Here is a 16,576-nt window from a genome sequence, read left to right on the forward strand (position 1 = left end):
AATGTTGAAATCAAAGTCAAAATGTTGAGGATTTCATCAGCTGTTGCTATAAACAAAAGTGATGGACAGCCCATCTTAGCTCCAGTTCGTTACTTGAACTGTATTGTTTTTGTTTTTTTTAAAGTTTAAATGTTCCAGAAAATATTAAGAATCAATTCAATTACCAGACTGGTAAGATCAAAAATAAAAATATATATATAAAAAATTAAATGTAAGGAAAAATATGAAACAATCCATGAATGTGGGTAGGCAGCATAGTGGGGAAAAATGTACTCAATTGTAAGCACTTTACTATATTTTAGCTCAAGTAGAAACCAAAGTTTATTATTCACAGAATTGACTCAAGTCTGAATAAAAGCAAGAAAAGGACGAATCAGCTGATCTGTAAGGCAAGCTCCACAAATGGGAGCAGTACCAGCCAGTGGCCAGTAGGTGGTAGAGGTGAGTAAGGCTCCTTAGACTGAACTCTATCCTCAGCAACACCTCCGCATCCAGTTTGTGGTCTGGACATTTTTCCAGAGAAGTACCTCATTCCCTCCAAGATGCAGGACAAAACACTAATCCATAATTTATGCTAGCAGCAATTAGTTTCTATAAACAGTGATGACCTAGATATTTAATTCACCCATTCATCTTGATTTGTTATTACTTACCATCAAGTGCACAGATAGGTACTAAAGCATGTATTTTCCAGCCTTTACAAAGAACAATAATCATGTTAGCTTCAGTTGTTATGAACAGGCTGTATATATGAGTACAAATTTGGCTTCGCAATTTGACTCCTTAAAATTGGGCCTCTGTCTCCTTAAGAAGCTCCTACTCTTCCTGAAACTCCACCTTCAGGAAGTCATCACAGCAACGCTTCTCATTATGCTCCACCTACAACTGTTGTTAGAAGTGTTGGACTGAGATGTAGCTTGTATGATGAGCTCAGCAGCTAAGCAGTTCCACCAGGTGTCTGCTACGTGCTGCTGCCACTAGTCTGGCAGAGCTGAGCGGGGGAGGTGCAGGAAGGGACGCTTTGTGGAATTTGTGGGAGCAATCGTTTTGGCACCCCTGATTGGCTGCCGCAAGAGATTTAAGGATTTCTCAAATATGCATAAATGATTATAAGCAACATTCCAGGTATGTTTTTTTTTTTGATGAGGGCATAACATTATAATATAATAATATAAAGTTAAAAATGTCGATTTTACATACTACCTCCCTTTAAGACTTTAATTTCAAAGTGTCAATTTAAAAGGATTTGGTGTTAGGTTCCAGTAAATATTAGACTTATCAAAACTATTGTCAGACAAAAGTAGGGGACCGTCAATGGTGCAAAATCAATTGATGCGACTGCAAAATCTTAAACAGAAACAAGTGCTTTGCTATATATTTATATATATAGTGTACAGTACAGACCATAAGTTTGGACACACTTTCTAATTGAATTCAATTAGAAAGTGTGTCCAAACTTTTGGTCTGTACTGTACGTACGTACATACGTACATACGTATATACGTACATACGTACATACGTACATACATACATACATACATTTTGAGATTTTTGCAATTAAGACATGATTTTAAACTTTCACAAAACAGTGTAAAATTGTGAAGGGAATATTTCACAGAGATCATCTAGTGTTCTGTGAAGGCATCTGAAGTTTGTAAGAGAAGTGAAGTCTGGACAAGTTTAAAGCAGATTTAGGTTATAAAACAAGATCCTAATCTTTGGCGTCTCTCAGGAGTCTGTCTGTCTGTCTGTTATCTGAAAATGGAAAGAGTATGACACAACTGTGAACCCAGGAAGACATGGCCGTTCCAAACTGACAGGCCGTCTAAAAGCAGAATTATTAGAGGACATGGTAGCTCTACAGCAGCTGCAGGTATCCACGGCTCAGTCAAGTATCAATTTTTTAATTTAGGCCCATGAAGTTTAGAGCGTGCTGCTTTAAAAAGACAAGACTTTGACTGTCAAGGACTATGTTACGGTGAAGTTGGTACTAAAACCCAAATAAGATGCGAGGTCATGAAATTAAATAGACTTTTGCTGTCCAACAACCCTCTTGTCTGGAAAAAAATCACAACAATCCCACCAAGAAAGGTTAACTTCTTCAACACTGATGAACAAGACTTATTGTCAGTTTATAGAGTGCAACCTGTTAATAATACTTTATCCTAATAAATGAAACAATCAATTAAAATATGTATTTTGTATTTACTCAGGTGATCTTTGTCTGATATTAAAAGTGTGTAAGAGAAATATTTTTTCACTTCTACACAGATGATTTCTATATCTGTCCACTTAGGTGATATATAATTCAAGCTGTTCCCTTAGTGACGTTTCCCCAGGAGGAAAAATAACTATTGTCTCCCAGATGGTCTTTGTTAAGCAGCCTTGACAAACAGACCTGTTTTTATTTCTGCTTTGAATCAACACCACCATTGGTTATTTCTTCTTTGAAGTTATGTTCATCTTTTGATTTCATCTGTGAAAGAGTTTTCCGTTCTTCTCTTTAAATCCAATGTAATATACAATGTTGATGCTCTGAATGAAAATTCTTCATTCAGCTTTCTCTTTAATTTTAATCCTTCACAACCTAAAGTGGCATCTATTTGACCTCCCACAGCAGTCGTGTGACATTGTGTGTGTGTGTTTTGTTTATATCACTACATAATTTCCTAAATGTAGCTACTGTGACTGAACCAGCTGATTTATAAAAATTTTTGTTGTTTCTAATGGTCAAATTTTATTGGGTTCAAACACTTCAATAACACGTTCTAGATTATACTTAACTTACTTTAGAGCACACTTTAAACTAATTTACAATGAGCATAATACAGGAAAGTGTTCCATCTGCTGTATGTCAGAAGAGTTAAAATGGGAAATATCCAAAATATCAAGCAACTTACCGCTAAATTTTGTAACTCCATATCAAGTTTTCATCCAATTTTGGGACGTGAAAGGCAAACAGCTCCACTCCTGCCATGCACGGCCAACTTTTATAAGAGCGCCCCCCAGTGACTGGATGAATGAACGGGTTAGGGTAGGCTAGGTGAAGTTGGCTAAATGTCCGAAGTTACTTTTTTTTCCTCCTCATGTTGCGCCCTCCCTGAAAAGCTCTGGCGCACCCCAAGAGGCCACGCTGCACATTTTTTAAAAGCTCTGATCTAGTTTGTCTTTGAGAGAGCATGAGGCTATCATAGCCAGCCAGCTGAGACACAAGTATAGGACTGAAATACTTTTAATTCCCTCCTTGTGCCAGCCACTGCTCCAACAAAAATAAACGTATTGTCCCACAAGGTGCCGCATTAGAAATTTGGAAAAGTAGCTACTTAAATAATGTTGATAGTTATACCCCAAAGAAATGCTAGCATCTATGTCAATTTCTTTGATTGATAATATTCAATGGGACGTGAGCTAAAACACAGTTAATAATATGAGGTATAATCAATTTAAGGAAATTAATTTTACCCCATAAAGACTGTAGATCCTGGACCATCTTGTCGTAGTTGGGGGTAATCAAGATGTCAAGGATTTTATTCCCTTGGGAGAACATCGGAACTTCTACTTTTAAAAAAGTAGTAGGTGGACAACAACGTAATAAAGGTAAAAAAAACCCCTCTGATTTATCCAAGTTGAAACCTGACAGGAAGGTAACAGTGTCAATACAATGTAGTAGTATTACAAGTATGGAACTGTTGAGTCCGGACTAATAACATCATCAACATAAAGCGAAAACTTCTGCTGTTTATTTCTATCAGTGGTTGGTTTGTTTCTTTGTAAATAAATTGCAATGTGGTTCAGTTATGGTTTATTTTATCATGATAAATAACTAAAAACGAAACATTGCTAAGTATGTAGACAATATTTTTTTTGGTCCAAATTATTGAGTTAATTTATTAATGAAGACCATTTATCCAAACCAAACCCCCGTGTAAAAAATAAAATAAAATAAAGTATTTGCCTCCCAAAACACAAAAAATGTTTGTTACATTTTGTGATACTTATCAATGAGTTGCTTGCTGTGGAGATATTTCTATCCACAATCAAGTAGTCACATGAGATTAATCAGCCATGTTAGAGGGCTTTTTAGCAGATGCATCCTCTTTTAAGTTCAAGAAAGCAAAGAAAGAAGGAAACAAAAAAGTCATCCAGCTTGTTTGAGAACAGTATACTCTGTTGCCACAGGATGGCAGCAGAGGCTCACTTTAACTCTGCTGATTGCGTGGATTAGATGACGTCCGATTTTTATTATTTCTTTCTTTTCTTTTGTTCTTTTGCTCTAAATTTAGTCTAGGTTGAGTCCAGTAACAGATTAATTTACGGACTATCTAGAGTAGCAAAAATGTTTTATATCTTAAGAGAACCAAATGTATTTCTTCCAGCAACCTGGAAAAAAAAACGCAATAAGATATAATGTCCTGCTAATATCATGTCATGTAACAGTCATCATCAAATTAATGCATCGGAGATGAAAATAATATTAATTTCTCCCTGTGATGGAATTGAAACAATACAACCAAAACTAGCTCATGCAGAACTCAAGGGGTCAAAACATATTCCTGCCAAAAACAAAATATAACTAAAATAAAACAATTTACATTCCAACAATCTTGTGTACCTGAGGTTTTTGTATTGGAACAATAATAATATATTCAGGAAATCTTCCCTAAATCCTCCAAGTTGTTAATTATCTACTAGGGAACAATTTTAAACTTAATTTTAAATGCTTAATTGGAAAACGATTAAGCATTAAGCTTTTTACTTTTTACACTTCACTTTTATTGTGACAGAGTTACACAACAAAAGGCCTGTGCAGCACAACGTCTTGGTCAATTATCCTTTAGCATGTGCTCAAACCCCCACTCTTCTAATTCAAAAAAGACAACAAAGGAGCCACGGTTACACTAAAATGACTTAGTTAGTTGTAACTGTAATAGTTATTGTGTTAAGTCACTCCTGAAATAGAGACAACATTAGAAACGTCTTACCTGGACGATGGGAGAAAATGACTGAATTGCTGCTCAGTGGTCCAAAGTCCTTTTTATTTTTTATTCAAATGAAGGTGAAGTTTTCACTTGGCTTTGAAATCAAGATCCCAAAGTCTGGAGGAAGAGTGCGCTGAAAACCCCCAAATCTTACCCCAAAGAAAATCACAAAACCTTTCTAGTTTCTAGTGTAGATGTCTTTGTAACTTGAGAAAAGACAAAACTAACTTAAAAGAAACTTTTTAGTAAGAAATATGAGCTTGTTTTAAGTTGATAATTCCTTAATATTAATTAAAAAGTATTAGTTTCACTGGAAGATTATTTCACTTATACCATGGGCAAAATGGTGGTTTAAGTGAAATAATCAGCCAGTGGCACTATTTCTTTTTCATCAACATTAAGGACTTATCGACTTAAAGAAAAAAGAAAAGAAAAAGTCAATATTTTTAGCAATATCTTGCTAAAAAGTCACTTTTTATGACATTTCGTCTTACTTAACGTGTACCAAGTTATTTGCACTAGAAAGAAGACCACAAATACTTGGTAAGATTTTGTGTTTTTGCAGAGTGAAGAGGAACAGAATCCAAACTGGTGTGAAGCTATGTTTTTATCAAGTCTAAAGTCATTGCAGCCATCTTCTCGTTCATTTTAGAGCACTTCATGCTCCCTTCTACTGACAAACTTTATGGAGATGCTGTTATTTTCCAGTAGAACATGGCACCTTGATGGCAGAGCCAAAAGTACTGAGTTAATGACCATGGTAGAGAATCTATGGGGTGTTGTCAAGAGGAAGATGAAGGACTCCGCTAGAGTCAACAATGCAGATGAGTTTTCTTCCCTCTTCAGCAGCAGCTCGGTTTCACCACCTCCGTTCCACGCTGCATGGATGCAGTAATCCATACAAAAGGATCTACAATTGAATATTTAGAACATGAACATGTTTTACAACAACCTGACCTTTAGGTCGGCCGAAATCATTAACGTACAAAATTATTGAAATACTTAGAATATAAAACTAAATACTATTTAATTTTCCCTGTGACTGCTAATTTTGACTTTTGGTTGACATCTCATTCAACATGTTTATTTGTCAGCAGCAGCAGCAGCAGCAGCAATATAACTACGGTGTCCCTCAAGGGTCCATCCTAGAAACTATTGTTTTTACATATTCCCTTGGGGATTCCAATTTAGGAATATATAACATTTTTTCCACAAATACACTTCTGATTATATCTAATTTGTCATTCATGCATTTTCTCATAAGTGAAAAAAAAAAAGCATTCTGCTGTACTGACTAAATTACGATGAGTCGATGGCAGATGACTTGATCCCCCTCTTTTGGATTTCAGACTCTGAAGATGTTAATATCATTGGGTTTTATCACTTCATAGAACATTGTAGTGCAATGTAATTATTGACACCTCTATTAATTTAATAAGGATAACAGAAGCATATCATATCTTTAACAACTTTTTAAAAAAAGAACATGCATTCATAACCCTTGTACTAACACATAGACCAGTCATCAGCAGCCGATTCAAAGTAAAGCTGCTCATCTTTTCACGGGAGATTAAAAAGTGAGATTAGGTTGCAGTCAGAGGTAGCAGGAAACATTTCTCTGTGAAGTAACTCCACTCAGCTCGTCCTGGGCGAACCCTGGGGTGTTTCCAGGTCAGAAGGATTCCATGTCAACCAGTCGGCAAACACAGACCGTGTATGGATGATTCTGGTGTTGCTCGTTTTTTGTTTTGCTTTTTCTTCTTTTGAGCACTTTTATTATTGCAAAGTAACACTTTTATTTTTGACTCTGACGTTACAAGCAGACACTTTCTGCTGTGTGCCGAAGTGTAAAACAATCGCAGCCGTCTTGTTGGGCTCAATGCTCACTTGATCAATCTATTATGCATATCTCTTCCATGGTCAGAGACAAAGATAAGAGTTTAACCTTTAGATAGAGAAGCGTAATAAAAGTCAAATATCCAGACTCTTCATATTTTTTTATTTATTTGCAGACGATGATCATTAGCTGTTGTTGGAAATGGTGGGGGAAAGGGGAGTGGGAGAGACTGTGTGTCTCTGTGTTGCCCTGCGACAGACTGGCGACCTGTGAACTCCGCCTCTCGCCCGGAACGTAGCTGGAGATAAACACCAACAACCCTCCTGACCCCATTAGGGACAAAGGCTGAACAGAAAATGGATGGATGGATGAATTTATTCTTCAGTAAATGCCCATTGATTGGTCTTGATTTTTTGCAAAATCACTTAAGAGGTCAGTGATTTTGACTAATTCTTTTTTTTAAAGATAATGTACTGAATGAAATGATATACAAGTCTTTTATTCCCTCCAAGTTTAATAAATTTTATAAGTATTTAAATTATCCACTATTCTTTGTGGGCTTAATCCATTTGGTTTAAAGTTGGAATATTTTCCTCCCGTTTCTTTGAATAAATTTTTACCCACTGTATGCTGCTGATACATTATTTCATTGATGTTTCCAATTCCAGGAAACATCAATGAAATCACACAAAGTTTGATCAAGCATCATCCTCCAGTTATTTCCTGTCCGCCTTCTTCTTCGTGGGTTGCGCCAGTGGCAACATCCGGCTGTTGATCACACTCGTGGGATGTGAAAAAAGTGTTTCCGTTACCTAACCACAAACCCTCGATCCCAAGCATTACAAGGTTTCTAAACATACCGTAATCAGCTGGGTAAGGAAAAACCTGCTAACAAAATTAAACTAGTTTCTTCTTGTGAACTGAGCGCGATCCCGCTGTCAGACGATTGGCGGGAATAGAAATACCATCCATGGGCGGTTCCAGACATTGGCCAACAGGGGGCGGTGCCACTGCACAGGAGAGACGCTAACTCAACTTCTTAAGGCACAGAAACTTTAACTAACTAGTCCTCTGGACAACTTAGTTGCACTTTTAGCTTGAGTTAGAATTACTGATTTAAAAAAAAATTATTATTTAGATCAAGGCTCTGCAACCGGTAGCTGAGGAGCTGCAAGTGAGTCTTTGGCTCACTTAATATATTAAATGAAGAAATATAGCCCTGTTTTTAAAAAATCTTTTGTTCTGTGGTCCGATAAAAAAAACAACAACAAACAAACAAAAAAAAACAATATTAAAAAACACTGGCCCCACCCTGCCTGCCTCTGGTAAATTTGGTTTAGAAGCACCACTGCAGGAACCAACTTATCAGGGACTTCATGCTCCTGGCAGAGTCATCCACACTGCAAAACATTTGGAGGTGGTTTAACTTGAAAATGAAGGTTCAACTGCTGCCTTGAAAATGCAACTAGTCAACTAGAATTTTATTTTTGCTTTAACTTGGCAATTAAAGTTCTTTAGAATGATTTAATAACAAGAGACAGGTCGTTTGAAGATTGTATATATATATATTTTTAGTTATGGCAGCTCATTTGTCTTGAATTGTGAGCTGGTATGATTTAATACTGTAACTTCAGGCAAAACGTTATTTCACATTATGCAAGAAAACTGTTCTCAGTTGAACAAGCACACATTTCTGCTCAATCTTCACTCAGACGGTCCAGTAATTACTTTTAAGTTAGACAAATTGAAAATTCTGATTAAACTTGCATTAACAATATATCTGGTCATGCATTTTATTAAATGCTGACATTAAAAGACAAATAAAGGAATTATTTGTCTTTTAATTATTTTTAAAAAATTGCAACAGAAAACATAATTTTCATTTCAGACTTTTCGTCACTCTTAACTTGCAGTAGGCCACAAGTAAGCGTCGGCTTTCTCTTGACAGTGTTGAGACCCCGTATTGTGTGTATGTAGACAAGAAATGAATCTAAGCTCTCATGTGTGTTTTTCTTTATTTCAAAAAAAATGATCAGATGAGGGGGGAAAAAAATTAGAAAAATAAGCAAAGGAAAACACAAAACTGTGACAAATTCAGTGACCATAACTTTTCAAAATGTACATTTTATTTTAAACAAAAGTACAAAAAGAACAAACATCAGATATTTACAATACTTGCATGGCAATGTTCACTTTCTTTGGTCATTCTTCCAATTTGATAGTTGTTTTTTTCCCCACAAGGTAGGCAACAAACAGCAGTTTGGAGATCTGAGATTATAACATGCTTGATATATAATTCAACCAGACTCGACGCAAACTACTGATGAATTAATCTCTTTTGATTTGATTTATTTTTTTTTAGTAAGGTCTGCAAGCAAGTTAGCGACGGTTTAAATCATAGATATGTGACGGTAATCGATACGCCTACCAGGATTGTTAATTTTGAATGATATAAATAGCATAAAGAAAATAAAATTCACACACTTCACAATTACATCCCCAATGTTAAAACAATTTTATTTTTTCCTGTCAGTTTTTACTAATGCTCTTAAAATGGACCAAAAATCGTGACATGTACAGCTGCGCGTATCCCATTCTATTCTACACACACTTGAAACATGAACCCCTAGTGCACATCACAAACTTAAGTAGTTACAGGTAGATTTTTTTTCTGTTTTTTTTTTTTTTTAAAAGAAGGCAAACATATCATAAAGGCTACTTTGAGACGCGCATCTTATCCATCCCCCAGTTCCACAAAGTGACGCCATGGCTACTTAAGAAACAATCATTCCTCAAACACTGGTGGAGCGCAAAACTGATGACACCAGACTCAAAGTTCCCACAGACTAACACGTCCCCTCGTAACTGCAGGCCGACGGGATCATGTTGTGAGAGAGATGCGTGAAGCGGAAACTAAAGCCAGGCAAGTCGAGCGGGTGCTGTACATTCTCCCAGTAATCTACCTTCTTTGTGTTGTGCCGTGGTTACGCCAAACGCACAGTTCACGGACAGTAAGAAAACAAAACAAAACGAGAAAAAAAGAAACGCAAAAATAATCTCATCTCATCTCCTGGAAAGACAAAGAGAAAACCAAAGACATGTTCATTAACACCACACAGCTTTGTGACAAATTACCTAGTTCCTAATTTACATGGAAAATCATATTGCCTTTTTTACCTAATGCTGCGTCTGAGAACATACAGTGCCTTGTAAAAGTATCTAAAGAACTCCATTTTGTCCCCACATTTGTCATGTTACCGCCACAAGCTTTAATCTGTATTTTTAGGGGGGAATGGGGGTATTTAATGTCATGGACTCATTTAAAAAAAAATGCTTGAAAATAAGAAAGAAAATCTTGTCAAGTATCTTTGGTTTAGTTTTGAGTGCAAATATCTTGGTACAATTGAAATAAGGGAAAACTAACTTGCAAGTAACTTTTCAGCAAGAAATATGAGCTTGTTTCAAGTCAATTCTTCGGTGTTTATGAACAAAGACTAGTAGGTGAAATAATCTGCCAGTGGAACAAGATTTTGTTTTATTATTATTATTTATTTTATTATTACTCAAGCCTTGGAATGAATTCTTATTCAATATGTACAATTTAAATGTGAAGTTGAAATCTGTGTATGTCTGAAGACATTTTGCCATACAAGTTGAAATGTCTTATTCCAAGGCTAAAAACTAGACCAAAAATCCTTGACTTTTTCAGACCCCTTTAATCTGACACCCTTTAATTAAATCCAAGGGTATTGTATTGTTCAAATATCACAAAAGTCCCACAGAACACATTTAAGTTTGTGATTGCAACATGATGACAAAATATGGAAAGGCTCAAAGGGGAAACGAATGCTTTCTCGAGGCACTCAAGGCCCTGATCTCATGATACATTTTTCCATCCGATAAATTTACAAAGTGAAATAAATGCACAAACAGATTTTACTACTACTATCTACTGACGCTGAAGGCAGAGGTGGCTGGCCTGAGATGGCATGAAACTAAGAAGAAATGGAAACATCTCTTAGCTCCCGCAACATACTTGAGAGCTAAGAGTCAAACACGGACTAACGGAGGCCTCTGCATCCTTACGGCGAAGGCGACGCGTCTAGGAGTAACTTCACTTCCATCAAACTAAAAGAAACCCAAAAGGAAAGGTCTGCATGTTCTCCCTTTGCAAAAAATGTCATTCTAACAAACATGAATCCTAATGGTAGACGAGTTTACACATGTATCAGTAGTGCAGACAACTTATGTATCACATACAGTATCCATTCTTTTTGTTTAATTAGTGGAGGGGGTGAGGGATGTCTGGATTATGCTTTTTTTTCTCTTTTTTTTTTGTAAAAGTGTCCCTGAAACCAAATCCAAGTTGTCGTCATCCCAAATGAACGGTAATGTTTCCCAGAACTGAGGTGAAGAGAAATGTGCAAAAGTTCTGCATCCTCACTGGAAAGAAATGTCAAATAAAGGTTATCGTAAATTTTGCCAGTGGTCATATCAGGACGTTAGAAAGACAAATAAAAATACCTTGGTCTCTACCTTTCACTTCACTCTTTCAGAAATGGTTTTGTTTACACGTCGGCTTTCTGGCTGTTCTCCTCCATCTTTTCCTCCAACTTCTTCTCCTCCTCAGAAGACCCATTCTCCTTCTCACCAGTTTTCCAGCTTCCTTGCCTATAAGGATTCAAATTTCATTATGTAACATCAGGGTTCCTACAGGTTTTATCTACTCAAAGCTAAAACCTTTTCAAGGCTACTATAAAACACTTAAAACCTGTCTACAAAGGAAAATGGTATATTTTAAACAGTAGTACTGCCAAGCTGTTTTGCTCAGAATGCCAACTGGGTAATTTACACTTACCCATGATAGACACAAAAAATGCTAGCTAAGTAGCTAGCAAGGGTTTATTAGCATATAGTTAGGCAACTGGCATTAATTTGCACTTACCCATGATAGATGCAAAAAAGCTAGCCAGCTAGCAAGGGGTTACAGTTAGCCATGACAGACACAAAAAAAGCTAGCCAAGTAGTTAGCAATGGATTATTCGCAGCTAGTTAGCGGTAGCCTCAACCCTCTCGAGTCACAGGACGCAAGGAATATGTTTGTATGCAACTTAACTTTTTGCCTGACAGGAAAGTCTCATGAGAAAAATAAACAATAAAATATGTGATTAAGTAGTCTTGGCACGACAAAATTTAAACCCTGTGATAAATATATTTAAGACCAACTTATATATTTTTAAATTAATTTAAGACATTTAAAGGCCTTCGTTTTTAGATACATGAATTTAAGGCTATTTAAGGACATGCTGAATGTTTTAGTAATCCATCCTGTCAGAGCTAAAAGTTAACAAAAACAAACAAACTCGTGGTAGTGCATGAAGTCGAGGAGCTCACTGGAGATGTGATTTTGCAGGAGCCGAGACAATTCAAGCGGGAGTAGGTGGTTGTTTTTGTTGCCGCGGGCAGGATCAGGAGGTCAAAGCACAAACCGCAGGTCTCAGAGTAATGCCAGTTAAGCTTCTCAACTACTTATAACCACAATAATGAAGAAGACACATGGGAATAAGATGATCGTTTGTAGATTGTTGTAATAAATAAGTACCAATGGGAGCCAGTATACCAGTACTATTCATTCCATTTATTTATTTACAACTAAATTTTAAGCCAACAAACTTAAGTTGGAATAATTTTATATTGCTCTTACTCTGAGAATAGTGAGAAGGGAAATCGCAATTCCTTGGATCTGGAATCATTTAATGCATTTCCTTCAGAAATGTCCACAATGTTTGGTACATCATGCTCAAACTTGGCAGTCTTAACTATTTGTTGCTGTTTTTTAAACTACATTGATTTGAGTCAGAGGTGATTTTGCCCCGTAACCCAAGAGTAACTCAGCTGAATACCAGATATCGTCTTCCAGGATAATCAAGACCAAAGTACTACCATGTTAATCCACCATGTTTGGATGTTTCTAAGTCAGATCAAATGGGACACAAACTTAGCACAAAGTTCCAGTCTCATCAGTCCACTGCAAGTCTTTAATGGAAAAAAGTTTTTCTTATTGGTGAATTAGGAACACTTACCACTACGGTGGCCCTGAGGTACAAACCACTTCAACAAAATCACAAACACAACAACATTAACGAAGCACAATAATTCGTATACGCGTCAGTCCTACTTACGTCACCGTCATCTTCAAAGTGGCAGTGGAGAAAACGTGCTGCGTGGACTAGTTTCAACCGTTTTACAGTACAAAGTGGACCCACTGCCTTTACCTTTCACAGGTAAGAATTAAAGATTATAATAACGTAAGTTTACGAGCAGAATTTCTTGACTTTGTGGCCAGTACTGTGCATTTCCATGGTGAAACAGACTTCTAAACAACAGAGAAATATTTCCTTTGTAACTAAATTGGCCCAGTTAACATCTCTGACTATTTTCTTAGCTTAGCTAACATTTTTTTTACACTGCGTAGTTTTTCTAAAGAGGGAGAGGCAATGAGAAACCTGTAATGGGCGCTTTTGCCGTTTGTTTATTGTTGCCATGGTTACCTGGAAGTTTGCAAGACAAGTGGCTGTTTGTCTGCGGTCAAACATGGTTACTATAAGGTACATCAGTTGTCTGTAAATTGTTTCTTAGAATTTATGTAGATTAAAATAATTTGTTTGATATAACAGCGAACCTGAAGTGGACTGAAAGCACATGAATCCAGAGAGCAGCGTGGAGACCGGGGGATTTCGTCAGGACAGGTCCATAAAGATCAGAGCTGGAGCTGGTTTTCTTCGGCCTTCAGTTTCACAGCTCATCTCCACAATGAGCATATCTTCACATGCTAAACACAGACATTGTGTTTAGCATGTGAAGATATGTTTTTTTTTTTTCTGAATGTGAATGAATCAGGGATTTTTTTCTATTACACTGTTAGATCATTTTGATCATTGGCTTTAACCTGTGGCCAGCCAGATGTCTCAGAAGGCCCAGTCACAGAAACTGCTCCCAGCTTGACCAGTAGACTGAACTGGTCTGCTGGTCAGTATAATATATACTGTGTTGCCAGTATAATATAAATAAATTTGTAATGTACTGCACACTTTTTTTTCTTTCAATTTTTGTGTATTTAAGCGAAAGATCTCAATTTTAAGTATTAGGGTATTATGACAGTTTATGTAAAGAAACTAAAAAATAATTCAGTCTGTTAGATTTTGTTCACACTGATGTCTGTAGCACAGTTGACATATTACACTGTAATAAGTAAAAATATGTAGCTAAAGTTTGACAACTATTATCAAAGTTTGTCTTTTCAATAAAATGCCTAAAAGTTTAAATGAAGTTATGTTTTTTAATTCATATCTTGAAATAGCAAGTGCACATTGAATTATGGGATTGTGTTAATATGTTTATGAATACATCACTGTAAAGGTGTGTGTGTGTTCATCAATAAAAACGATAGATGAGAATCAGCTGTATCAAATGTAATTATTGTTCCCCAAAACAATAAAATAATCACATCAAAATGTTTGAAACGTCCTTTTTTCTTTTTCATTCCTATATAATAATGTGTGAGAGATTGTGTCAGTGGCATTCATTAACTTGAAATACTTTGCAGAATAGCACGTTATGAAGTTCAGTCCATTTATTTGTATTAACTTGCTGGTAGATAAGCCACTTTCAATATGGCGGACGCTCTAACGTATCTCAACAACGAGTCGATCCGTTCAAGCGATAACTTCCAGTTCAAAAGCTTGTCGTCCAATCAGCGATTTCTCCCGTCTCCAACTGGGACATACCCTTTCCGTTTCCGTTAATGTTGTGTTTTTGTAATTTGTAATTGTGCTTCGTTAATGTTGAAGTGGTTTGCACCTCAGGGCCACTGTATACCACAGCCCGTGAGATTTCATGCTGGTTGTAAAGTTGTTCAAGACTATTCAAGGTTGCAGAAATCCCCCTTGTGAGTCAACTCTCAGGTCAGGATTGATTTCTGTTTCTCTAAAGCTATTTAGAGAGCTACAATGCAAGGTAAGGTAATGGAGAAGTTTTTCTGTCATGAATCTATTTTAAGCCTTTGGGAGCAATGCCATTTTACACAATAAAGTGAAACCGGTTTGACGTAAAGTCAGTTTGATGTGCTAATCATTCAAAGTGTGGAAGCTTTTCAGGAAATTTGCTTCATTATTGTAATGGGCTTCTGGCAAAAGCAACTTTATAAATTAGGAAACTTTACGAGGGTTGTGATTTAAGTGGTCTTCTTACTTGGATTTCTTCATGTACATCCAGTAGGCCGTGCCTATAACCAACGCTGCGACCAGGAGCCCGATTACAACTCCGACAACCAGTTTGGTTTTGTCATCGTCGTCTGAAGAATCTGGAAGACAAACCACAGCAATCGGTGACCTGACACCCGTTTTTGGTGGGGAAAAATAAGTCCAGGGTGCGCGTAAAGAATAAAAAACTAACAATGTGCTTTAAATGCATTGATGAATGGCCACGTCTGCGCTGAGCATGACTGTGATTTATTGACTGGACTGTTAGGTTGCTTTCCAGTTTTATGTAATCACTCAATGGGATTATGATCATCGTTGACATCTTGCCAGGATGCTGGTAGCTCTATTCCTCTTACGATTTTTAAAAAAAAAAGAAAAAAATAACTAAAAAAACACAGAAACAGCCTAATACTTCTTCACTAGTTGCAAAACCCAAAGCGATGCAGGGATACACATTCGACCCGAGAGCCTTCTTTCGGTCGGCACTACATAATTCCAACTCAGACGTTAGACGTAGAAGACTGCTACGACTTACCTCGTTTATCCACTTTCACATCCTCAAATACTGAAATCAGATATGAAATAATATTAACGTCCAACCAAAAAGGGGAGGGGAGTGGGTACAAAAACAAACCAAAGGAAAAAACCCAAAACAAAACATAAAACCAAGTTGGTCGTCCAGAGAACGTACTACTCTACTTCTACTCTAGTTCAGCATGCAAAGAGGGAACAGATTAAATCCAGCATCCCAACATGGTGGAAAGAGGATGTGAAAAGCCGTTCCGAACAGGGATGAATGATTAAGAAGGAGCACAACATGGTGTAAACACTGCACACTTCTTAAAAAAATCAGTGCAAATGCATGCATCGTTTAGATTGTGTCAGTGAAGGTGTGTCATAAAAAAGGACAACAGTGTACCAACAAACTGCAGGATATACAACCAAACTTTACATATCCTGTGATTAATAGTATACAGTTGATTAATCTTTTTGTGAAAGTTAGATCTTTAGCCAATTAACTTCTCAGTTTCTTGACCACATAAAATAGCATTTGCAGATTTTTCTCTACACTACTTGCAGAAAATTGCTCATTCCATGTTTCATTTTCTCTGCAGAGTACATCCAAAATAGTCAAAACAAAACACCATTTTGGAAAGTGAAAATACTTGGTTGCAACGCTACTTGACACATTACTGGTTGGCGTGTGAAAGTCAGCCAGTCCAGCAGCAGTTCATTTCCTTTCCGCTGATTGGCTGTCAGCCAAGAGTGGAGATGAGACCAAAGATGTTAGCTTCTGCTGTTGCTATCACTGTGCTTTTTGATGCATATTAGGTATATTCAGTGTTTAAATGATTAAAATAAGATGTGACGGGTGTTTTAGAAAAACAGTTGTGGTCCCTAAGACCTGCGAATATGTCTTCTGTAAAGGTTAGGGCTAAATATGAACCAAGACGTCGCCGGCTGACGGGGAACATTCCACGTGACTGACTCCGATCGTT

At 36.8% G+C, this 16,576-nt stretch overlaps 1 protein-coding gene across 10 annotated transcripts in view; it reads right to left on the reverse strand.

Moving 5' to 3' along the window:
- Positions 1 to 8,920: 8,920 nt before the first annotated feature.
- The window catches only part of LOC122832119 (CD166 antigen homolog), a 115,983-nt gene continuing 108,327 nt past the window's right edge, over positions 8,921 to 16,576 (reverse strand). For 4 of the 10 annotated variants that reach the window (XM_044118553.1, XM_044118557.1, XM_044118554.1 and 1 more), the window contains 4 exons: positions 15,613 to 15,642; positions 15,067 to 15,178; positions 11,353 to 11,487; positions 8,921 to 11,259 (listed from right to left, as the gene is read on the reverse strand). In XM_044118553.1, coding sequence (XP_043974488.1) covers positions 11,385 to 11,487; positions 15,067 to 15,178; positions 15,613 to 15,642 — 245 coding nt within the window. In that variant the 3' untranslated portion in view covers positions 8,921 to 11,259; positions 11,353 to 11,384. Of the gene's footprint in view, positions 11,260 to 11,340; positions 11,488 to 15,066; positions 15,179 to 15,612; positions 15,643 to 16,576 lie in introns of all 10 variants that reach the window. The other 6 variants (XM_044118552.1, XM_044118559.1, XM_044118555.1 and 3 more) reach the window with 3 other exon arrangements.

This window comes from Gambusia affinis, linkage group LG06 (genome assembly GCF_019740435.1).
Source record: "Gambusia affinis linkage group LG06, SWU_Gaff_1.0, whole genome shotgun sequence".
Taxonomy (NCBI): Eukaryota; Metazoa; Chordata; class Actinopteri; order Cyprinodontiformes; family Poeciliidae; genus Gambusia; species Gambusia affinis.